We start from the raw sequence: 22436 nt of genomic DNA, 5'->3' as shown, positions 1-22436 counted from the left end.
TAGCCTGGGTACAGTCTTAGCAACATCTGTTGCCTTTCACTAGGGTCTTGGCCAAGGCCAATAGCTATTCAAAGAGCTACTGACACTTTTCTGAAAGAGAAGAAAGACTTAAATAGAGAAGTGTTTGGACATGTTTCCCAACACATACAGTTGGGTCTTTTTGTGGGTCAGAATGCTTTTGGAGAAATACTTCTCCACTCCCTCCCCCACTCTCCCCTTTTCTGGTGAAAGTGTCAGAAAACAAATCTTCAGCAAATTACGGAGCTCAGTGGGCTTACAACACTCAAGAACAGTTAAATTTTCCTTTCTTTGCTTTTATTGTCTGAACTAAATTGTGTTTGATGACTAAAATCTTAACCACAGTTAATAAGAAGTGTGAAGGAATTTATGCTTAAGATTGCTTCACATCTGTTACTTTCTAATTTCCACATCAATTTATCTTTTAAAGTAACTAGTAATAGCAGTGGAGCAACTGCAGCATTTTAGCACTATTGAGATGACTGATAGTGTATGAAGATATATTTTGCAAAGTTATTTCTTATGTTTGTTTTCCTGTGTGCTCTACCCCCCTCCCCCATAAACATTAATTTCATCCAGCACTTAGGAAGAGGCAGTTACCTGTTTCTCTCTCCCTTTTTCCTCACATAGCTTTTCACAGGCAATTTTGCTCTGTCCAACCATGACATGCCTTCATAAAAATGACAGATGAAGCAGCTGAGTAACTGGTGGGTATATTATCCTCCTGCAGGCATCTGCTGCTCAAAAGGCACCTATTCTTTTGTTGGCCTTGAGACAGAGGGTGTATATTGCATTCCATGCATGAAGTCATTCTTATCAGCCTTTCCCTATTTTGGGGATAATCACAGTAAATTAAATAAAAGCTACTCGGAGGAAGTCTAGTAGTTATTCAATTACATATATTTGCAATGAAGCTTGGTATAAGTACATATCTGTAGACACAAAAGATATAGCTAGAATCCTCAAGGAGAAATCCTGTGGAGCTTCCAGTATTACTGAATTTTGTTTTGATCAGGCCATCATCATTAAATTTCAAGCAAGATGAATATCTATGGATAAGCACAAGCTTCACAACTTGGGATGTCATAGAGTATCTGACTCATGGATAATACTCATGTGTGTAGCAAATAACAAGTAAATATCTCAATGGTAGTACTTCAGCCTGAGATAAAGTGCTTGTGCTCTGTGTCCCATGACTGACCCAAAAAACCCCTTGTCCCAGAAAGTTCCCAACAGAAATATATATGACAAACTTCAGTGACTTAGAGGAAAACAAAAGCAGTACTTTGGAAAAAGCAAGTCTTACAGGGCTGGTAACACCAGGGTCAGTGCTGCTGAATGACTAGGCACAGCGTCCCAGTGACCAGCTCTGATGTCCCCAAAGACCAGATTGGAGGAAATATGATAAAAGACTGAAGGGGATTGAGTGAATTACTTCTAGTGCTAGGGCATTATTAACCTGCTAAGTGTGGGAGGAAGCAAGTTCCACAGAACTGCTATTTTCTTTCATCTGCCCTTGTCCCTTTTTTTCCCATACGCATGCAGCCATAGGCAGAAGTAGAAGGAAATAAGGATTGATCAGGCTCTGGTTTTATTCTTGTAGCACAACCATTGGTGTAATGCTTTCTGCATCTTCATCTCCACCATTTGGGACTTGCAAAGATTTCCACCACCTTCTGCAGGAGTGGTACAAAATGTTGTGCTTCATATTCTAAGCTAGTTTTCAAGCCCACAATAACTTAGGTTTTTCATAAAACTTATTTTTGTCTCTTTGATTAAATAATGTTTTCCCACTGATTTTAATGAATGTAGAATCTAGCCCAATGAAAGGTAGAAGCTGGATAGGATTAAGGGATTTATAAGGTTTTTAACATTTAAAGTATAAAAGTAATGTCTAAGTTGTCATCCTTAAGGAATAAAAAATTTGATGGATACATTAGCTGGGTGGAAAATTGACATGTGAAATTATGTCTCCTTCAGCACTCACACCAAATAATTTTGAGAGTGGGCAGTTCAGGATGATGATGATAGTGACATTTTTTTCTCTAACTCACTTAGAAGACATTTCCATCTGCTTCATATGCAACTGCTTACATGCTGGTGTAGAATTCTTTCTACATAAATACTCAGGTATAAGAGAATAGCATTTAATTTAAAGTCCAGACTTGAAAAGTTGGATTGCTTGAAAGGGAAAAGGAAGAGCCATCAGCATGCTCCTGCTTTTAGTATTTCTTGTGCTTATAATACTCTACATTTTGAAAACGTGTTTTGGGGTTGTTGGGGACTTTTTGCCTTTATTTTGTCTTCCGTTTTGGGAGGGTTTTTCTGAAAGAGAGAATGCTTGTCCAATTTTTGCTGTGGTCAGGGGAAAAACCTTCAAATAATAATAAAAAACTTGCTTACTTAGCTAAAGTTTTCACACAGGGAAGGTTATGAGCATCTTGAATGCTGGTTATGATGCAGAAGTATACATAATTCAGGCCATTTATTCAGAAAATACTGCTAAAATTGCAGCTGTAATCATGGATTTTGTTTGTGAAAATGTTCAAGCTTGTCTTGACAAATCACACTGGAACACTGAAATCTGGTTTGGGTTTAGAGGTCAGTGGAGGAGTTATGAATTTTGTATAGTTGATGCAGAATATAGGGTCTGGCCTGAAGACAGACATGCTGCTATATATGGGAAGTTACTGGTTTAATTGTGTATATATTGGCCCTTTTTCACCAATATTTTAGCTGCAGATTTTCTGATGGATGCTACCCAGTAGCAATCTTCCTGAAGCATGCAAAAATCCCTGAAGTCAATTGGACTTCCTATGCATAACTTTTCATAGAATCAGACAAATTGTGATTCTCTATCACAATTCCTCTGAAAAAATTGCATCAGTTTTGCCACAGTATGAATTCCTGGCAGAATTTATCTTAATATCCAGAAGAAATGAATCTAACCTATTTTTTTTCAGCATATATAAAAAAAGAGAGGAGTGCTGATTCTAAGGACAGTGATGCTTCTTCTCCACCAGTAGGATCTTGCTATCATAAAGACCCATGTAATTTTTTGAACACAATTTGAATTATTGTGTTCATCAAGAGATTCTCATAAAAGCAGCTATGTGACATCTGATAAAGAATTACTGTTTAACTTTGCACCATTGCAATGTTTGTGTGAGTTCAATGTTATAAAAGTAGTTGGTATTTTGCATGCTCTTCTCCATCCAGGGAATCCAGAAAATGGGTTCTCTTCTGCTCCAGCACTGATTGCACACCTTTCTTCATTGGCTGCTGATTGTTTTTTTTTTTTTTATTCTTCCGTTGGTATTTCATACTTCTTGCAGAACACTCACTGCACCACACTGCCAGCTTTGTCACTCTGTATTGTATGTCTCTGCTGGGCAGCTTGGTATATCCACTTTTAATATGATGAATAGCATCTGGAGCCTGGCCACACAGCCTCCATTCTGGTCTCAGGGCCTTTTAAAGCCATCTATCCTTGCTTGAACAAATAGCCCATTCCTGTGTGGCCACAATGAAATTCTCCATTTCTCTTTTCAGTCTTCTGACAGCCTACCTGCCATTTGCCACCATCATCCCGTGACATTTTCAAAATTCTTTCCATGTGTTTGTATTTCAGTTGATTTATTCATGTGCTGTTCTTACTGGCATGTGACTAATAAATTACCCTCAATAGTAGAATCTTTTAATTTTGCAGCTTCCTTATGATTAAACAAACTTATTTTCAATTTACAATTTCTTAACTGAACACGTTCTTCTCATACAACTCCCTTTGTTGCTATTCTCTGTTCTTCTTGACAACATAAACTCAATTTTTAAATGCTTTTACTTTTATTAACTCAGCCAACTGTGACTTCTTATTACTTTTCCTGTTACATTTCCTTAGATTAACTAGATTTACTTTTGAAGAATACTACTCTTGTGAATATACCAGTTACTCAGATTTGCCAGTATATGTGGACCAAATATGTCATCAAAAGATTGTGGCAACTCAAGGGAAGATAGAGAGGAACCAAAGAGGGACAGATGGAGCCATGGTGGTAATGCTGAATTGATAAGGTAACAATTCCTGAGCAGAATGGTGGTTGTGGATACACAAAGTGACCTCGTAAATTCTCCAACTGAATCACCACAGTTATTTACTACAATTTAGTTCATGTTATTATGTAATTTTGGCTGACATATCTTTAGAGACTATTCTGCAAAATATATTCTAAAGAACAGGTTATTGAACTTGTTACTGTTAATCAGGTCCCCTGTGGTAAACACCCTTGGAATACAGACAGCATTATAATTGTCTCAAAAATCTTGAAGCTTAAATAGGAAACTAAATCATAAATATGAGGATACAGAAAGTCAGAGACACCCCTCTGTTAAATATCTTGTCAAAGGCCACGAGTGTCTTCAATTTCAATGAGCTTTATTTTTATTTATTTATTTTTTCTTCTACTACTTGTAGAAATGAGAGAAAAAAGAAGACTAAAGAAAAACATTGCTCGTTTCTATACTGGAATCAGAGCTAGAGTAACCACAGCAATGGACAGTGACTTTCCCTGTGATACAGACGGAAAGATATTCACATCAGAATTATAGCCATTTGTAAACGTTATTTTTGGACAGCTGAAGCACTTAGCTAAGAGTAACATACAGAGACATTCGTACTTGTACAGAGAAACCATGTCTTAATGGTGTTAAGAAATGTTTTCCTGTGAAAAAGATACTAAACTGCAAGCTCTCCTGCTTGCTTTATGAAAGACCGATATCCACATAATTTTTTAAGGAAAGGAAAAGTTAGCATTTTGCCTCTGAGTGTAATACGTTTTCATACTGAAGGAACTCTACAAGCTATTGCTGAGCATGTAGTGGAAGTTGCTTCTTCCCACACAGTGAATTACCATGATCCAGGTAGCAGTTACCTGACACTGCTCTTTTCAGAACGTGTACAATGAGTGTACAGATAGAAATGTTAATACCGAGAGACAGTCAGAGACTCAGGGGACTGAATACAACCATTAAACAAATTTGCTTTGTGTTTCAGGTCAAGATCCTCCATAAGAAGTGGCCAACAAGACTCTCACTGCCTAAGAAGCATTTAACAGCATTTTTCAAGACATGCAGCTTCAGGTCTTGTGGACCAAAATCTGCCTATGGATCCACTCTACAGAACAGCTACATAACTTGTAATGGGAAGAAGCATCTTTGAGAGTTTCAGAATTCAAAAGATGGGCTCCAGTACCAATGTGTTTTGATGCCTGCAGCTACTCTTTGCAGCACCTACTTAAGAGACGGTCTAGCATAGTCCAAGGCTTGTACAAGCTGCAGACTTCCCTCTGGAAATGGTACACCCGTACCTCTCAGGATGAGTAAATCCACTACAAAACATATTGGAAAGAAATACAACAGCATTGTAGGTGCAGATTCCTGCCAAAATGATCCAGTCAATGCATTGGAATGGACTGACTCATTGGCAAAAACCCACAAGCAAGACAGTCAAGAACAAATTGTATTAAAAAATATACATTTGCTTATGTTACTAAAAATGGTAGATTGCCAAAAGTGACTAAGAATAATTGCTTCCTTATATTTTATTCTGCCTGTGCAATGAAATTAAATTGGTCTGCTTAGTCACATATTTTGCTTGGAGTCACTGTTTTATTCCCATGAAAGTCAAAGGGTTTCACACATTTTATTTTGATATGACAACAAAAGCATTTAGAAAAATAATAAGACAAAAGTATCTATCCTGTTTTCAAGAGAGTAAAAATAAGTTCAAGTGTTTTCACTGACACACAGTTTAACAAAAGGTTTTGCTTGAGAGACTAGATTTTTTGGAACATAAAGCACATCCTTAAGAGTGGTCTGTTAGGAAGAACATCGTGAAATACTCTGTGAAGCTACACATGAAAGCTTTTTAATTGGGTGATAATTGACTATTCTATTTTTCCATTAGTAATATCTGGATCAGAATCAAAATTAATAAGAAAGAGTCCTTCCTTTATAATGATTTTAAGTGACTGTAAAACTATTTAGTCCTTATTTTAAACCTGAAGAGCAAATACAAAGTTTGAGGATCTTAGTTGAAGTTTGAGAAGCTAATGACCCCCTGTAGATTCCTTTCTTATGTCATGTAAGTTGCAAGCAGAGATTTTTTTCTCTGTTTTTAACTCTTCTATTTTCATCATTGAAGTCATAGCTACTGAATTAAGTGGTAAAAGATAAATTTGCATGGTTATATTTCTGAATGAATTTGAAAGAAGATAAAGTAGAGGTGTTTATGATATTTCATGATAAAAAAGGATAATCTGTCCTTGAACCATGTCCTCTAAGGATCAGTGCAAAGAGTCTTATTTTGATTAACTTGTAAAAGATGAATTAGGGATTGGGGGAAGGAGAACAAAGGAAAGGCGAATCCTTAATTACAATCTTAAGCAACTGTGTGCAATCATGTTTCAGGATTTTCTTGCCTGAATACATCTTATTAAGTTGTAACCATGCACTCAGACACTCTACAACTTGGAGAATGTAGATTGCTTCTAGTTACTCTCTTTAAACCACTTTTTCAGCTCACAAACACCATGATGTTGAATTGCCTCATTCTGATTAGAAGGGTGACATTGGAGATCACATCTGAAAGTGACGCTTAAGAAACACATAGCAGTGACATATTACACTATTAAAATAGCCATGCATGCTGCATTTATATATTCAACGGCTACAAAATAATTCAGAAGTTGAAATTATTAAAACAAAATCCTTTGTGATCCAAACCAATTGTTTTGTGCTGTATTTTTTCTTATTGAAGTGACTTTATCCACACATTATTTGTGTTGACAACACATTTAATAGTAAGATGTATAGTAAGAATGAAAAGTAATTATATATTCACATTATGAATTTGTTTTTATCATGTTGAAAATGCTTTCATGGTAAAAATGAACCAAAAGACATTGGCCAAGGTGCATATCTTGCAGTTGCCCTTGGTACAGTCCATTGTTCTAAAAACAGTACATGTTAAAAATATTTTTGTCCTCGGAAAATGTCAGTTCAGCAGCTCTGCCAACATTTGGAACCTCTGTTCGCCTTTTTTTTTTTTTTTTTTTTTTTTTTTTAAGGAGGCGTGTTGACTCCTGGCTGATCCTGGATTCAGTTGTAGATCTGTTTCGTTCTGCAGACGCAGACGGCTTCAGCAGTGCTGAAGGGAGGCAGAAAGTTTGTGCTGCGGCTTTCACAGCCGGACCACGTCCGAACAAAGCAGGGGCTCATTTCCCAGAGCTGCCGAGCAGCTCCGGGCTGCGGGCTGTGCGTGGGCTCTGCCGGGCACCAGCCCAGCGTGACACCGAACCTTCTCCTGCTGCCGCTGCGCGCACTCCGCTCTCCCCACCCTTTATTCTGGGAAAGCACCTGGCTTAGTTATTCAACGCGTTTTCCACTTTTTCAGATCCCCATCTCCCCGCTCACCACCACCCCGCGGTGTCACCAGCAGCCGGGCAGGCGCGACGGCAGCTCTCTGGAGACAGAGGGCAGCAGGGCTGCGAGGTTTGGGGTCCCCCGAGCAGGTCGGTGGTGGCTCCGCGCCCTGCCGGGGACCAGGAGCGGCGACCCGGGCCGGGCCAGAGCCCGCGGCTGCCCCACGCCAGGCAGGAGGACGGGCCAGGGCAGGGAGTGTGGGTTTCACAAGGGGCAGGCTGAAAGGGCAAAGCTTTAAAGCAGGGACTCCGCAAGTTCGGTTTAGTTTTGCGACTTTGTCTTCACGCCTCGAAAGCTCAGTCGCAGCAAATTGCATGGTGGGTTTTGGGAGGAAAAGTAAAAAAAAAAAAACAAACACAGAAACAAATTACCCCTCCCCTCCCAGGAAAAAAACAAAACAAAAGAACCCGAAAAAACAACCAACCAAAAAAGCTCAAACCAAAAAAGCCCCAAAAAAGCTCAAACCAAAAAAGCCCCAAATCTTGAAGTCTCTCCTTCAACTCCCCGTTTCAAATGCAAATAGGGAGAGAGATTGGTTCCCGCCCCACCCCCTAGCCCGGCTCCTGATTTTTATCCAAAGGACTCCATCTGTATATCCTGTCAAGAAGGAGGAGGAGGAGAAGAGGCGGGGGGGATAGTGGGGCCGGGCAGGCTGCTTGCTCCCTGGATCCCGCTTCAATAGCCACCACTGGGTCTTCGGGAGGTACAAAGAGTCCCTGTGCCGCCTCCGCGCGCCCTCGGACGGAGCTGGCAGCCGGCTCCAGCCAGCGAGCCGTGATATCCCCTGCCCAGAGCAGCATCCCCACCTCCTCTGCCTTCTCCCTCCCTCCCCGCTCCTTCCCTCCCTCCTCTTCCTCCTCCTCCCGCAGCCACGATCCGCACCCAGTCGGAGCTGGGCTTGGCACCGGCACCCACTTCTCCCGCCGTGTGCCCGTGCCGTGCCGTGCCGCGCCGTGCCGTGCCGTGGAGGAGGAGCGGAGCGGCGGCAGCGCTCGCATCTCCGCGGGCGCGGGCGAGTGCGCGGGCGGGCGCGCAGCCCCCATGCCCGGTGGGCGCCCCGCCGCCCGCAGCCGCCCCCCCGCCTGGGAGCATCCCGCCGGCGCTTCGCCGCGGAGGCACCGCCGGCCCTTGGGATTAAAATACTCACCGCGCCGGGCAGCGCAGGGAGAGGGGCAGCAGGTAAGTGCTGGCTGCACCTGTGCCTTTCCCTGCCTTCCTTTCCCTTCCCCTGCATGTAGGCAGAGCAGTGGCAGGAAGGGGCTGTGTGCTGCTCCCCCGCACTCGCTCGCCCCAGAGCGGCTCCTGCCCGAGCGGGGCCGCGGCTCTGCGGAGCCGCCGGGGGCGGCGCGGCCGCGGCCGCAAGTTTGGCGTTCCCCGGGCTGGGGGCGGCCCGGGCAGCGCGGCTGGGACCGGCCGTGGGAGCATCCAACACCGAGGGTGGTGGGAAACCGTGGAAAGTGAGAGGACTGGGACTATAGGCGCGTGTGCACCTTCTGAGAAATAAGAGAACAATGGCATCACTCTTGACTCTTTGGAGAAGTCTCACAGACAAGAGGAGAAGTGGGGTGGGGGAAGGGAGGACCACAGACTTCTGCAAAATACAGGCAGCCCGAAGTCCTTACTGCCTCAGTCCTTTCTGCCAAGCCAAAGCATCTGTCTTGCTCGGGCTCGAAGTCTGGCAGTGATGCTACTATGCAAAAGATGACAGAGACAAGGAAATTTCCTGAGTTATTTCCCAGAGCTTTCGTCCTTCTATGTCAAGGATGTTCTAGAGTTTGCAAATGTTGAAATTACGGGAGCTGTTTCTTTGATTAGTATTCAGCTGGTAAGACTAGCTCTGCAGTGCTTGGCTGATGCTGACCCTTCCCCCTCCGCCCCGTCCCCCAATTCATCCACATATCCACACACGGGCATGTCCTGCTTTCCTACAATAGGCTGTGTACACCAGTAACAAGAGGTTTGTCATCTGGATCCCCAGACTTCTAGTTGCTAATGGAGGCAAAAAATGTCCCTTTTTGAAAGATGGTTTAGTCTTTATACTGCTTTCAAAAGGTGAAGTAGTTCAGGTGAGCCAAGATTCTACAAAGGATGTCTTCCCCGGGATGTGGGAAAGGATGGGAGATGCATACTTGTGATGTGCTCTGATTCTGGGAACTGAAATGCTGATACTTTAATCTTTTCCCCTTGCAAGGATAAAATCTTATGTTCTGATAGATAACTTGCTCATGCCAAACCAGAGACTTGAAAGGGCAGAGTATACTTCATAGTCTCTCTAACAAGACATACTGACTTGCCATTTTTCAGCTAAAACATAGGTGATTGCGCAGCTTTGCAGAAAATAAATTGCTTTTCCAGCACAAATAAATAAATACATAAAAGAGCAAAACTCTTGAGCATGCCAGTTTCTGAAACAGTCTCTCCTTGGCATTGATGCATGACTTTACTTTTCCGTCTTTTTTATGTCTGCTAATTGTTTCTCTGTTACATTATTTGAGTTTGCAGGGAATTGTTACTGGTGAAAGCTAGGTACTTTGTTTCTGGGAAAGGTGAGTCTACATAATCTCAGGTGCAGAGCTGTTCAGATGGGCAGTAGCACGAAAGTTGCATAACCAAATTAAGTTTGCTTACCATGTAGCTTCTGAAGGTACAACAGGTCAACAGATAAAGATCAGCTCTAAAGTGATGCTGATTTTCTCTCAGCAATATTGTAACAGTTTTAATGACGCAGAAGTGAAGTGAGGATATTTGTAAATGGTACGATTGTGCCTCATTAGAGCTAGTTCAGTGCAACGGGTGTGATACCATCTTTGGAGGAAAAAAGAACACAAAACCCACTTAACAAACCCAAAAGAACTACCCAGGGACCAAATGTGCTATTCTTTTTAAGTCCTTTTACACAATTTTATAGCTTTTCAGTCTGCAACTACCAGGGGATCTAATCTAGGCATCTAGACACACGTTTTTTTTCAGGGTCATGAAGAAAGGCTAAGATTTAAAAAAACAAATGCAATAAAATCCACAATAAGGGAGGGCCTAGCTCTGGCAGCTTTTAATATTAAGTACGTGCTCTATCTAGAATTTCAGTACTTGAAAAAGATTTAAAACTACCAGGAATATCAAAGATAATACCAGAAAATATCAAAGGTAATAATTCTGAGATACCACTGCAAGTTAGAAATGCATATCAGTTAATATGAGTGAAAATGCAAACATCAATAATAATGCCTACTTTCTTGCAAAAAGCCATTAAAGATTGCAGTTTTGATCAAGGAACATTGAACCCTTATAATGGGAGACTTCACTGTAATTAAAGGCTGATGTAGGTCATTAGAATTGTGTTAAAAGTCAGATGACAGCCTCACAACTTTCCTAAGTCTACTTTCATTGATTTAATAGCAAGGCACTATTGAATATTTGCTATTGATTTAATAGAAAAGTATTTTTATTTTTTCATGTAAAGGGGTGATTGTAAAGCATTTGTACAGCTGCAGATTAAAAGTGAATTTTCTGATGAGGAGAATGGCTATAATATCCACATAGATTTTTGCCTGTCCTTTTCACATATGACTGTGTATGTACATGTTGTGCCCACATTTTTCTATGTTTCTTCAGCAGTCAGAGACTTGACTGAAGAAAATCATTGCTAATGCAAGACCTTCTGTTGTTCTACTCCAGCTTAAATTCCTACTTTGCTATAAACCTGGCTAAGCCTTTTCTAAAAGGCATTCAACTTACAAATTGACTCCAATATGTGATGAAAATAGAAAGTGTTTTAAACTTCAAGTGTTTTAGAGATGAATATACTGATGAGAGTCAGTCTTAGTGATGTCTAGCAAGTTTTTGTGTGTGTTTTAGTCTATTGGCTTCAGTATCTAGTATGTTCAGCGGTTCTTCAATGAAGGCCTTTCTTGAGCCATTCTTTTTCCTTTAGTTTATCACACACATTTTTTTCATGTATGCTTTCATGCTACTACTGGGTATTGTTTTCTTGTGACAATAAAAATCATTAAATTCTTTCTGAGGAAGAGTGGATAAAATAGATGGTTGCTTCAGTTCTTCCTGTCAAACCAGGCTTAACTCTAAGCAGTAATGCAGGAGTGCCTCCTCTGGGAATTCAGCAGTTCTGCAAGAAAGTCATTCCTAGGCATTATGTGACGTTCTTCAGATGAAATGAGGCTGCAGAAATTGAGCTTGTGGAAATTTAAATATTTGCCTTGATTGGTCTTAGATCCACAAATACTGCTGGCACTTCTTTTCAATAACTGATCAAATTAGCATAATCCTTCCCAGCAACTTAGATCTTTCAAATGTACCATGGCAGGGTGGAAAAGAAATAAAACTCACATGGAGAAAATGATACTAGAAAAAAAATCTTTCTTTTGTTAATTTTGCTTGGGGAACAGAACAAACTTACCAACAACCCAAACAATTTAGCACTCTAGACATGTGCAATCTTATGACCAACTGCAGAGCAGTATAAAAGACCAAAACTGTTACCTGGTTTTCTTTATGCATTTTTTAAAGCCATATAATTTATTGCAGTGTGCCTAGTGTTTTTCTGTTGTCTCATCAGGTCCTTTCACCTGAGTCAGAGGGTACTGGAGCCAGTTTAGTGTAACAGCGCCATATGTTTGGAGCTGTGATAGTTTTTTTGCTTGATAACCAGATGCAGACTGCAGGATGTGCACTACATTTACAGACCTCCCATGTGAATATTTAGGCCAGTTAGCGGCAGGAGGTTGTGGTCTGTAGTTGTAATGTCATCTGGCACAGGGAGTTAATAGGTTTCATTGTACTGCCTTGACTTGCAGAGCTTCATTTCGTCACAGGGTCCCCACCTCACTTGCTCCAAGGCATCCTCCTTTTCTTTTTTTCTTTCCCTGAAAAAAGTGATAACCAGACATTGCAACTGACACCGTAATTAGACATGCTATCTTCTCAAAACCTTTTTTTCTCAAAGATCACATTCCTGTTCATGTGCCTGTGAAGGAGTCTCCTGTAATATTTAGGATGTGTGACATGGAGGAGCTGTAGGCTTGTAACAAAGGGGAATTTTCTCTGCCACTAAATGCAACACCCTGTCCAATGGGCATTGTAAAATTGAATGTCAAAGCATAAATATTTCAGTGAGGGCAGTCCAACTGTCAGGGGGCTCACCTGCTGGTTCTACTTTGTTTAAGGGATCATAGTTCAAAATCCAGTGGTGACAGTCACCCTTGGAATTATTTCAACACCCTGAGTCTGATTTTACTGAATGACTAAAGTAGAGAAAACACAAAGAAAACCCCCCATGGGATAACTGTGCATTGCTGGCTAAGCTAACGCAAGATTTACTAGCAAGTGGTGGCTGCTCAGAGTCAGTAAGGTCCATATTTGCACAGTAAATTCTGCAATGGTATCAAAAAATGAAGCAATTTGATGAGAGAAGAATATTGTGGCAGGGGGGAGGATGAGAGAAGGCAGTAAAATAAGAGTGGTAAACTCTTCAGTTGCAACTTCACTGAGTGGCTGTCAGTGAAATTTCAAACTAGAATAACCCAGACTGGTGGAGTTTAGTAATGGAAAAGGGTTTGGATTTCCACTTCTTCCTGAAGCATTTTACACATTAGAAACACTTTAGGACAAAATATGCTGAAGGACAAAATTCTCTGTTGGGTTGAAGAGGTTGACAGGAAAATGATATGGTTCATAGATTAAGCTGGCACTGTGACACTGGTAGCAATGTGTGAGCAGAAGTCTGCAGGAATTTGCATTTTGGCTGCAAAGGTTAGGTGGTGCAAAGATGATCTCAAGAGCCTTCAGCAAACTGCTCTGTGGAGCTGGGGAAATTGCAGAGGTGGGGAAGGAGGGCTTCCAAGACAATATCTCTGAGACTGAAAACTTGTGCTTATCTACTGGTGCTCATTGTGACGCACAAACAATGAACACTAGACTTGATGAGTTGTTTTAGAAATTATGGAGTGAAGCAAAATATTCAGAGAGATTTTCAGTGGGTGTAAATTACCCTTAATTGCTTGTAGTGTGGGGGACTATTCCTTTAAGCTGAAGATCTTATTCATGATATGAATGTTTTCAACAAATCAAGATTGCCCCTTGGAGACAGTGCATAATAGTGTCTCTTTGACACTAGCAGATTGTTTTGGCAAAGTAGAGTAGTAACATTTTTCAGATTAGCAGCGTAACCCAGTACACTGTAGCTTAAATATGGTTTAATTTTTGTACAGCAGATGGGAGAAAATGTAAGGTTTATGATGTGTATTGAATGAAGAGGTTATTATTTTTTTTCAAATGTGTATTCTTCAGTCTGAAGTTTTATATATCAGCCAACTATTTAAGAACATAAGCATGAGAGTTTAGATATCTGGTGGATATTTTTAATGTTAAGTTTTTTGGGTTTTTGTTCTGGTTTTTTTTGTTGTTTTTATTCTTTCAGCTGCTCACTTGGACAGCATGTTACTGCGCAGTTAAGATATGCTACCTGTACTGTCCAGATCACATAGCATACTCTCCAAATTATGTGCCAGTACTTTTACTTTGACTTTTTATATTGGTGATTGCTAGGACTACAGGTAAAGCAAATAGGGAGGAAAAGCTTAGATGTGAAAGCTAGAGCTAAGGCTTTAAATACACTAGCAGGCTATTTTATTTTTAAGGGCCTAAGTTACTTTTTAGGTTGGCAAAGAAAAAGGATGTATGGGTACACTTTTATTTTAAGGTAGTTAATTAAAAGTGTAAATATTTCTCAGTTTTGTACACTCTGAATCTTGTTTGTGCAGAAAGAGATAGCGTTTCATAAAAGAGCATCGTTAAACAAATGTACAAAGTGGTTGCAGGTCGGTTTTGTCATCACACTCAAGTCAGTAAACACAGATGACAGTGAAGACACTGGAATCAGAGCACTGAACACCCTCTGTCACTGTCAGTGTTAGTTTTATCCACTGCTGCAAGTGCAACCCTGAACAATCAAGCTATGCCTTAATGAGGAAAAAACCCACCAACAGTACCTCTTAGTTTTCAGTTTTATGAATGCTATGACATTGCTTATGTGGTCTTGTGGACTCGATACTTATGGACGTGATAGAACAGGTGATGTTGATGCGCTAGTTATGCTTGGACAAAATAAATTTAAAAAAAACTGTATAAAATGCATATCTATCTATCTATCTATCAATCAATCACTGTCTATCCAACTATCTGTCTATCTCAGTAAGAAAGTTAATGAAATGCAATTTAATAAAGAACTATTCCCAAAACAGAAGTGATTTTTAAATACAAGAGACTTCTGCTTTTGAAGGCATCACATATAAAAGGTAGTGTTCTGGAAGAACTATGAATAAAAACCTAAAAAAAAAAAAAATGCTCTAAGAGGAATTCAGGAAGACTTATCCTGAAGAAGAGAAAAAAAAGGAGGGAAGAGTGTTTCAGAGCAGAAAGTTCTGCCACACAGCTGAATAAAAATAATTGGAATTTTGGAGTCTGTGTGGTGAAAGTATTTGAGAATGAGTAAACCACAACAATGTTTTTTTTCCAGGAGGTGTGAGTATTCTGCTTTTCATCAGATTGTGCTGTCTAGCATATGGACTGTTTTTCAGTTGGTATTTTGGGTGCTTTTTTCAGTTCTGTGCTGTGGCGTGTGGCTCGGGACCATGGCACTCCATATGGTGGCTTTCATACTTTCCTGCAGGTGTAAAAGAAAGGATATAAGAGAACAGTGTTCGAGATAAAGGTTAGAGCAATTCTAGGTTTGAAATGTCTGTTCTGAGCAAGAACAAGACATTTCAAACTGCTTAGTGGAAAGACTCTAACATATTGTAAATGTTTTACTGACATTTCTTAAGAAAATCCATTTTGTATTTTTATCTCTGTTAAATAACAATCTGCTGCCTCTTTGAAATAAACTGACAGTTTATCAATATCAGATGTCTTTAGCATGATGTAACTTAGACACAGAGAGGGGAAATCAAGGATGCATAAACAGCCTCTACTACAAACAACACTTACCGTAGTTAAACAGAGCAGTAGGAAGTGAACATATCACAGGGAAAGCACAGCTACTTCCTTAACACTCACTGGCAGCCCTCTCAGTAATTACTGTCATATGGTCATGATTTACCCAAAGGGCCAGATCAAAACTGAGCTATGACTAGCTGGGATTAATCATTTCAAACTAGGCTCTTCTAACGAGGATGACACCTGCTTGTTAATCCTGCTGTGAGAAGAATTTTGGTCCATGTTGGAGTGATATCTTTTATAACTGTAGCATCATGTTTTCAAATTTAGGGTTTTTAGGTAAGGCTTGCCTATTCTCTTCATTTTGCCTGTAGGGAGACACTGGATTTTCCTATATGGAAGCTTTCAAATTGCTGCTGCTTAGCAAACACGCTCAGTGGGTTTGTGGTTTATCCCACCAACCTCTAAGCAAAGCTTTTCTGGTGCAGGGCAGTACCACAGAAGGGATTACTATAAAAAAGCTTTAAATACAGTCTGTAATGAGAAGAGCTTTTTATTTGTTTCATGTTTCTGCCCTCTAGGTACCTTTGGCAGCACGATGCATAGGCATTCTGCAGCTAAAAGAGCCTGACATACTGAAAACAGATAGTGGATATCACATTTCACTCACTTTTAGTAGTAATGAGTAGGGCTATGATAATCAGTCCAGTGTGTTTAATGTGTGTGTGATTTAATGTCTAGCCTTTTTAGATTAATTAAAAGTATAAAGGATGAAATCTTCTTTCTTCTGTGGCTTCCTAAGTAGCAGCAGTTCACTCCAAATTAATGCTGTTATCTGTTTTAATTTCACCCTTATTTCCACTTCATGTCTGGCACTTCATAAATGCTCCTTGTCTCCCTTATTGCTCACTTGGAAAAGGAGGATGTCTATTTTAGAGACAGGTTTGCTTACCTGGTGATTCTCCCAAAAGGCAAAGCTATGTTTGGTTCTGACTGACAGAATTTATACTTTTAAAAACATTATACTAATCATACATTTTTACATAGGCAAAGAAGGCTCTCAGTCATAAAATGCAGAAAAGAGTCTTGGTTAAGTATTGAAGTTTGTGTTTCTAAAAAAAAAAATATTTTTTTTATTAGTAAGTCCCATGAGTTATTAAACGATTCTATTTTTAAATAAAAACTGATTTACACATGTTAGTGCTGAAAAATCATTTGCTATTAAATCAAGGTTTCATGGAAAATACAAAATGACATTATCTTCTGATCTTTCTGAGCATATTTCTGTATAAATATATAAAGTAGTCTAACATGTTTCTTACGGTGCCTGACATTTGCTTTAGGAATGTAGTGAAATTGAGTGGGGAGACTCAAGGCTTTTCACCAGGTCAGGTTGAGATCAGAACAAATCATATCATCTGGTGTACTGTGACTAAGAATCAATCAAATTGTTCTGATTCATCTTATTCTCCTTCATTTTACTTGTGAGTTATATGTGAGAGAATTAAGCTAGGGTATGTCCCTGCCATTAATACAACTTGCTGCCTGTAGCTGGTTTGTAATTATATCATGGTAATGGCAAGTAAAGCAAACCACAGCAGAGAGAAGAGAAAATATCAAACCAAATGACTGTAGATGACTACATTTACCCTGATTATTTTAAAAAGAAACAATTTGAGCATTTATACTGGAAAAAAAGATACATTAAGAGAAGATTTAGGATAAAACTTTATGGCTATAAGTGCAGATGTATCAGCAGCAGTAATGCCATCAAAGAAGTATAAACTCTAAGAGACTATGTAAACTCATTGGTGTTGATGAGAGAAAAGTAATAAATAAACAAACAGTTTTGTGCATGACATGAAAGAATTTGCATTCTCTGAAAAAAATAAAAATTCTGACAACAGTTCTTGTCCTTTTCTCGCATAGGTACCCATTACACCATTTCTTTGGTGAAGGCTGTTCAGCAGTGGTGACATCTTCCAATCGACCACTCTGCAAATTATTATCTCTGGACTCCCAGCTGACACCCTGCCGGAGGCTAGAGCTACTGAGACAACTGGAATTGTGCCTGCTTTGGTCAAGGTTTTTTCTTTCACCGAGGAAAATTAAAAAAAAAAAAAAAAAAAAAAAAAAAGATGAAGTTGGGCAAAGTGGAGTTTTGCCATTTTCTTCAGATACTAGCTCTTTTTCTATGTCTTTCTGGGATGAATCAAGCAGAGCTCACAAGGTCCAGGTCAAAGCCCTATTTTCAATCAGGGAGGACGAGAACCAAACGCAGCTGGGTGTGGAATCAATTCTTTGTGCTGGAAGAATACATGGGTACAGACCCACTCTATGTAGGAAAGGTAGGGGATTTAAATAAGCTTTGGAGGGTTCAGATGCTTGCTTTTTGATGTGTTTATATGAGTCAACCTAAAAACTGTAATTCTCTTACCCCAGAGCAACAACACACTGCATTCTTGTAAGAATGCAAGGCTCCTGTTGTGATTTTCTTCAAGAGCTCTACATATTAGCACTGCTTGTTTAAAGAGTACAGTAATGAAAATGTTTTTCCACCACTGACAAAAAGAAAATATTTATTGCTTATACTAAGTTTTAAAACAGAGGGACGTAATAATGAGTACTGTTGTTTGAAAATAATGATGAGTATTCTTTTTTAAGAGTTAACAGGTAGTCCCAGAAAAAAAAAAGAAGTTCTGTATTATGTTGTTTGCTCCCTAAAACTCAGTTTTACTGAAAGCAAGAGAGAAAGAATCAGGCGTCTGTGGGTGTGATGAGTGAAAAGGAGGGCATGTCTGCATTTCTGCTCTTCCTTGACATTGCCTGGCTGGCAGATTGGCACCTTGGGGGCCTTGCTGTCCTCTGTGCACAGCACAGCCTCGTGGCTTTACCTTGCCTGGGATGGGCACGGGTCCAGGACAGAGGCAGCCCTTTTCCATCAGGGCATCCCAAATGGTTCTGAGCGCCTGTGTCTGCACATGGAGCTCGCTGAGCACAGCTGTGGATCCGGGACTTAGCTCATTTACTGCCTTGTGCTAGTGGGTAATACGCTGCCTTCAGCAATTATGCAGGGAAAAAGAAAAAAGACCACAAAACAAAACCCCCTCTTGTGTTTCTCTGTAACATTTATGTGTAATCATCTTATTGAAAGGAAAACCCATTTTCTCCGTAATATCAGAATCAATAAATAGAGTTTCTCATTAAAATACAGCAAATGCATAGAAAACAAGGGAGTGACAGCTTTTGGCACTACAGCATGCTTACAGAAAAAGAGATGAAGTAATCTGAAATCCACTGCTTCAAATATACCAGTAAAATGAATTTCAGCTTACTTAATCCATCCTACTGAGACAAAACCTTGATGTTTGTGTTAATACAGTTAAGCACTTAGAATTTAATCATACCAACTGAATAATCAAGTTAAATAGGGAGCTGCTTTCATGATTGCAGCTATGGTTGTGTTTAGGTGCTTTTCTGAACTGGGACTGGTATTTTGCATAATTTAACCCTTAAGAAAGTTACACTGGAATTAGAAATGTCATCTTGCATTACAGTGGTCTTGAAAGTTTTGGTAAAGTTATGTAGCAGTATCCATTCTGATGCCACACAGCTGCTGGTTGTCTGTGTGGGTTTGTCTTTTAGGCAAATTTGTCCCCAGGTTGGAGTTTCTCTTGTGGCTCTGGAAATGGCCTATTTGGCATTCTTTCCCATTGATAAAAAAAGAAGTGTGGCTTGCAAATTTGAATTTCTCTCCTGGAAAAGAAGCATCTTGAAATACTCAAGTGAAGACTAGTTTTGCTCTGTAGTAATTTTCATATGCAGTAGATTGCTATATTATGGCCAAAAATGCTGTGGTAGTGCTATAGTACATGATATTTGCATGCATGTGGTTATTTTTAGATTCACAGTCTGCTTTTTCCTGTCCTTTGCAAAAGTCCTAGCATTTACAAGCAGATATCTTCCAAAACACAATCTTTTTTTTTTTTTTTTTTTTTCCCTGAAACATTCTGTGCCCAGTCTGCTTTTGTATCAGAAGTATGAATTGTTGGCTCAGGAATTTGTGCCAGCAATCCATTTTGTAGGAATAGCAGATAAAAATTTTCACTCACAAAAGAAATCCCATCTTCCTGGAAACACAGTCCTTGCTGAGCATCTTGTAAGATAAGATGTGCCCAGTTCCTAACCTTCTCACTGTAGAGGTTTTTCACTGTGTGGTTCCTGAGGTGCAATCATGACCGAAGCGGCATTCCCACACAGTGGAGCAAAAAGGTGAAGAAGTGAATTTCTTTCTGTGTCTTAACATATTATGTGTAGCACCACTCTGAAGTGAGCAGCAGTCACCTTCCTCCCCCTCTTCTCCTCTTAAAAACATTGGTGCTCTTATTTCAAATCCTTTGCAGGCAGGTAGGGACAGAGAAGACCGAGATTTGGATAGAAAGGATGGAATTTTTTTACCTCCTTTTAAATTTTTTCCCCTTGGAGAGGAAGCTGCAGCAAGCAAAAAGCTGGCATAACTCACTTTTCTCATCAAATGAAGTGGAAGAAGCAACCAGACTCAGCAGAGTGCTCTGCTTCCAAGGAGGCCAGTCCTGTGCTGCCTTAGGATCAGGATGCTTTGCAGGGTGCCAATCTAGCTGCATATCCAGGAAGGAGGGACCTTCCTCCAGCTTTTAAGGGCTGTGAGATAAAAAGGCTTCAGAAACACTCAAGCAAATGGAGCTGTAGTGGGGAATACTGTCTTCCTGCCACTATTCAATTTTTCAAAGCCCTAGGCAATTCTAGTTGGAAAGCAGCATTTGGGGGATGTTAGGTTTACATGGCAAATCATTCAAGAGTTGTGAAATACCAATGTTAATTCCATGTTCAGCACTAGCTCTGTCCTCCTGGGTGTCTGCATGCTGACACTTTAATTACATGATCATGCAGGGTAAAATCCTATTCCTTGTAAATAATGTAGTAGGATTCCTATTCACTTCAGTGAAACAAGTCCTTCCCCTAATTTTTCAGTGTTTTCATGGTTGTTTAACAAGACTTCACATCAATACCTGAAGTATACTGCAGCCTTCCTTTTGGACATCTTTTTTTTTCCCCAAATGTATGTGTATTTTTTTTATTAAGGCAGCAGGGCTTGTTTCTCATGTGACTAGAGAAACCTCTGGAGGAGTTCCATTAATTTTACTCTAATAGGAGCCAGAGGTGACAGAAGTTTCGTGCCTTTTTTTATTCTCCTCTTTTAAAATTTAGGTCTTTCCTCTTTATGATAGAAATTTTAATAATCTTGGATGTAATTCTGAGCACCTCTTGGGAGGTGCTTAGCATGTAATCAGATTGTGGATTGAACCATATACAATTCTTTTCTGTTGGTCAGCACAGCCTATGTTATGTTCACTTGAAAGGCTGAAACATTTAACTGTTTAAAGCATTAAACTGTTTGGATAGGCACTGTTCTCTTCCAGACAAGCCATGTAGGAGGTGAGGCAGTTAACTGTGATGTTTATTGAGCTAGAAACATAGCTGGCTTCTGTTTTCTGGAAAATGTTTACTATTGCTTGGTAATATGTTTTTGTGAAATGCCTTAACCCATATTTTCTTTGTAAATGACGTTAATGGAATCTGTTTGGGGAAAAATAGTATAGAGCAGTTTAAATGATTTGAAACATGAGCACCTAAAATTAGGGAAAAGTGTATACCCTATTATCTTGAATATTTGAAAAGCTGTATACGGTCTTGTAATTGAAGTTTCCATGGGTGCACATTGGCAAAAAGGAGTGCAGTAAAACTTGAAAATTTTGTTGATATTTGGTTTTGTTACATAACTATCAGATATTCAGGTTTTGGGATTTTTTGGTGTGGTGGATTGGGGGTTATTATTATTTATTTATTTATTTATTTATTTATTTATTTATTTATTTATTTTAATGTCTTCTGCTGCAAGAGTGTCAGTCTCATCAAAAGTATTATAATGACACATAATCTCTGCCACTAATAGTTTCATTTTTCTTAATAAAAAGTTAAAAAAAACCCCGAACAAACAAAAGAAGCCACAAATAAACCTGAAGCAGTGAAACAAGTCTTTGAAGTCCATGTGAGATGCTGATTAATAGCTGGCTTCACTGTTTTTCTGTTGGATCCAAACCAACTCTCCTTTTCCAATGGCTTTAAATTTAGGGACAGTTGCAGGGCTGTTTCAAACTTTTTGCTGTGTTGAACTCTTCCCTTGAGATCTCACTAAGGTATGAAGGACTGAAAATAAAAGACATAGACTTTTGACTGAGCACAAACCCAAGAAATCCATTTGTAACTTTGAGATGCTCACTAGTAAGCCTCACAAATAACTCTTTGAACTTGCAAGATGCCCCGAGTGTAGTTTGTTATTTATAATGTAAGAGTAAGTAAAGTGTAAGTCCTAACCTGCATTTTTTAGATTGTAAAATCAAGAAAAAAGGTTAAATGACTGAACTAAGAGCTTGTAGTTTCCCAGGTCTCTCAGTCATTGTCTTCCAACACAATTTTACCTGCCTTTTCTGACAGTTTTAAGGTAAATAAACCCGTTGGAGTCAATTTTCAAACATGGGCAAAAGTACATAAAAGCTAATATTTGCATTATTATTTCCTGGAGTAGTATAGGATGAGTGGCATACAAAAAAAAAAAAAAACAAAAAAAAAAAAGAAGTGAACTTATGTTATTTCCTGTAAAATTATGTCATTTAAGAGAATTTGCAGGTTTTATAAGTTTTAAGAGAACTTACAGGCAGGGTGGGGAAAGGGTTTTTAAAGCAGCCATATAAAAAGTTTAAGTTATTATTCGCATAGAGAGTGGGTAGATTTTTTCCAGTCTCCTCATTTTGGAGGGATGGAGGCTGGATAGGGGAGGATAGTGGGGTTTTGGGTTAATGCTTTGTTTCTGAAAGGTGTTGGTGAATATATCAATAAGGTGACAGAATTACTCACATACTATATTTATCTGTGGTGTGACCTTGTCTCAG

At 39.5% G+C, this 22436-nt stretch overlaps 1 protein-coding gene across 1 annotated transcript in view; it reads left to right on the top strand.

Moving 5' to 3' along the window:
- Positions 1-8504: 8504 nt before the first annotated feature.
- The window catches only part of LOC306799111 (cadherin-7), an 81042-nt gene continuing 67110 nt past the window's right edge, over positions 8505-22436 (top strand). Inside the window, exons 1-2 of the mRNA XM_079299691.1 lie at positions 8505-8676; positions 17377-17795. Of these exons, the coding sequence (XP_079155817.1) occupies positions 17586-17795 (210 nt within the window). The 5' untranslated portion in view covers positions 8505-8676; positions 17377-17585. The remainder of the gene's footprint in view (positions 8677-17376; positions 17796-22436) is intronic.

The sequence above is a fragment of the Erithacus rubecula genome (genome assembly GCF_903797595.1).
Source record: "Erithacus rubecula genome assembly, chromosome: 3".
Classification (NCBI taxonomy): Eukaryota; Metazoa; Chordata; class Aves; order Passeriformes; family Muscicapidae; genus Erithacus; species Erithacus rubecula.
This window is presented reverse-complemented; position numbering and strand designations above follow the sequence as displayed.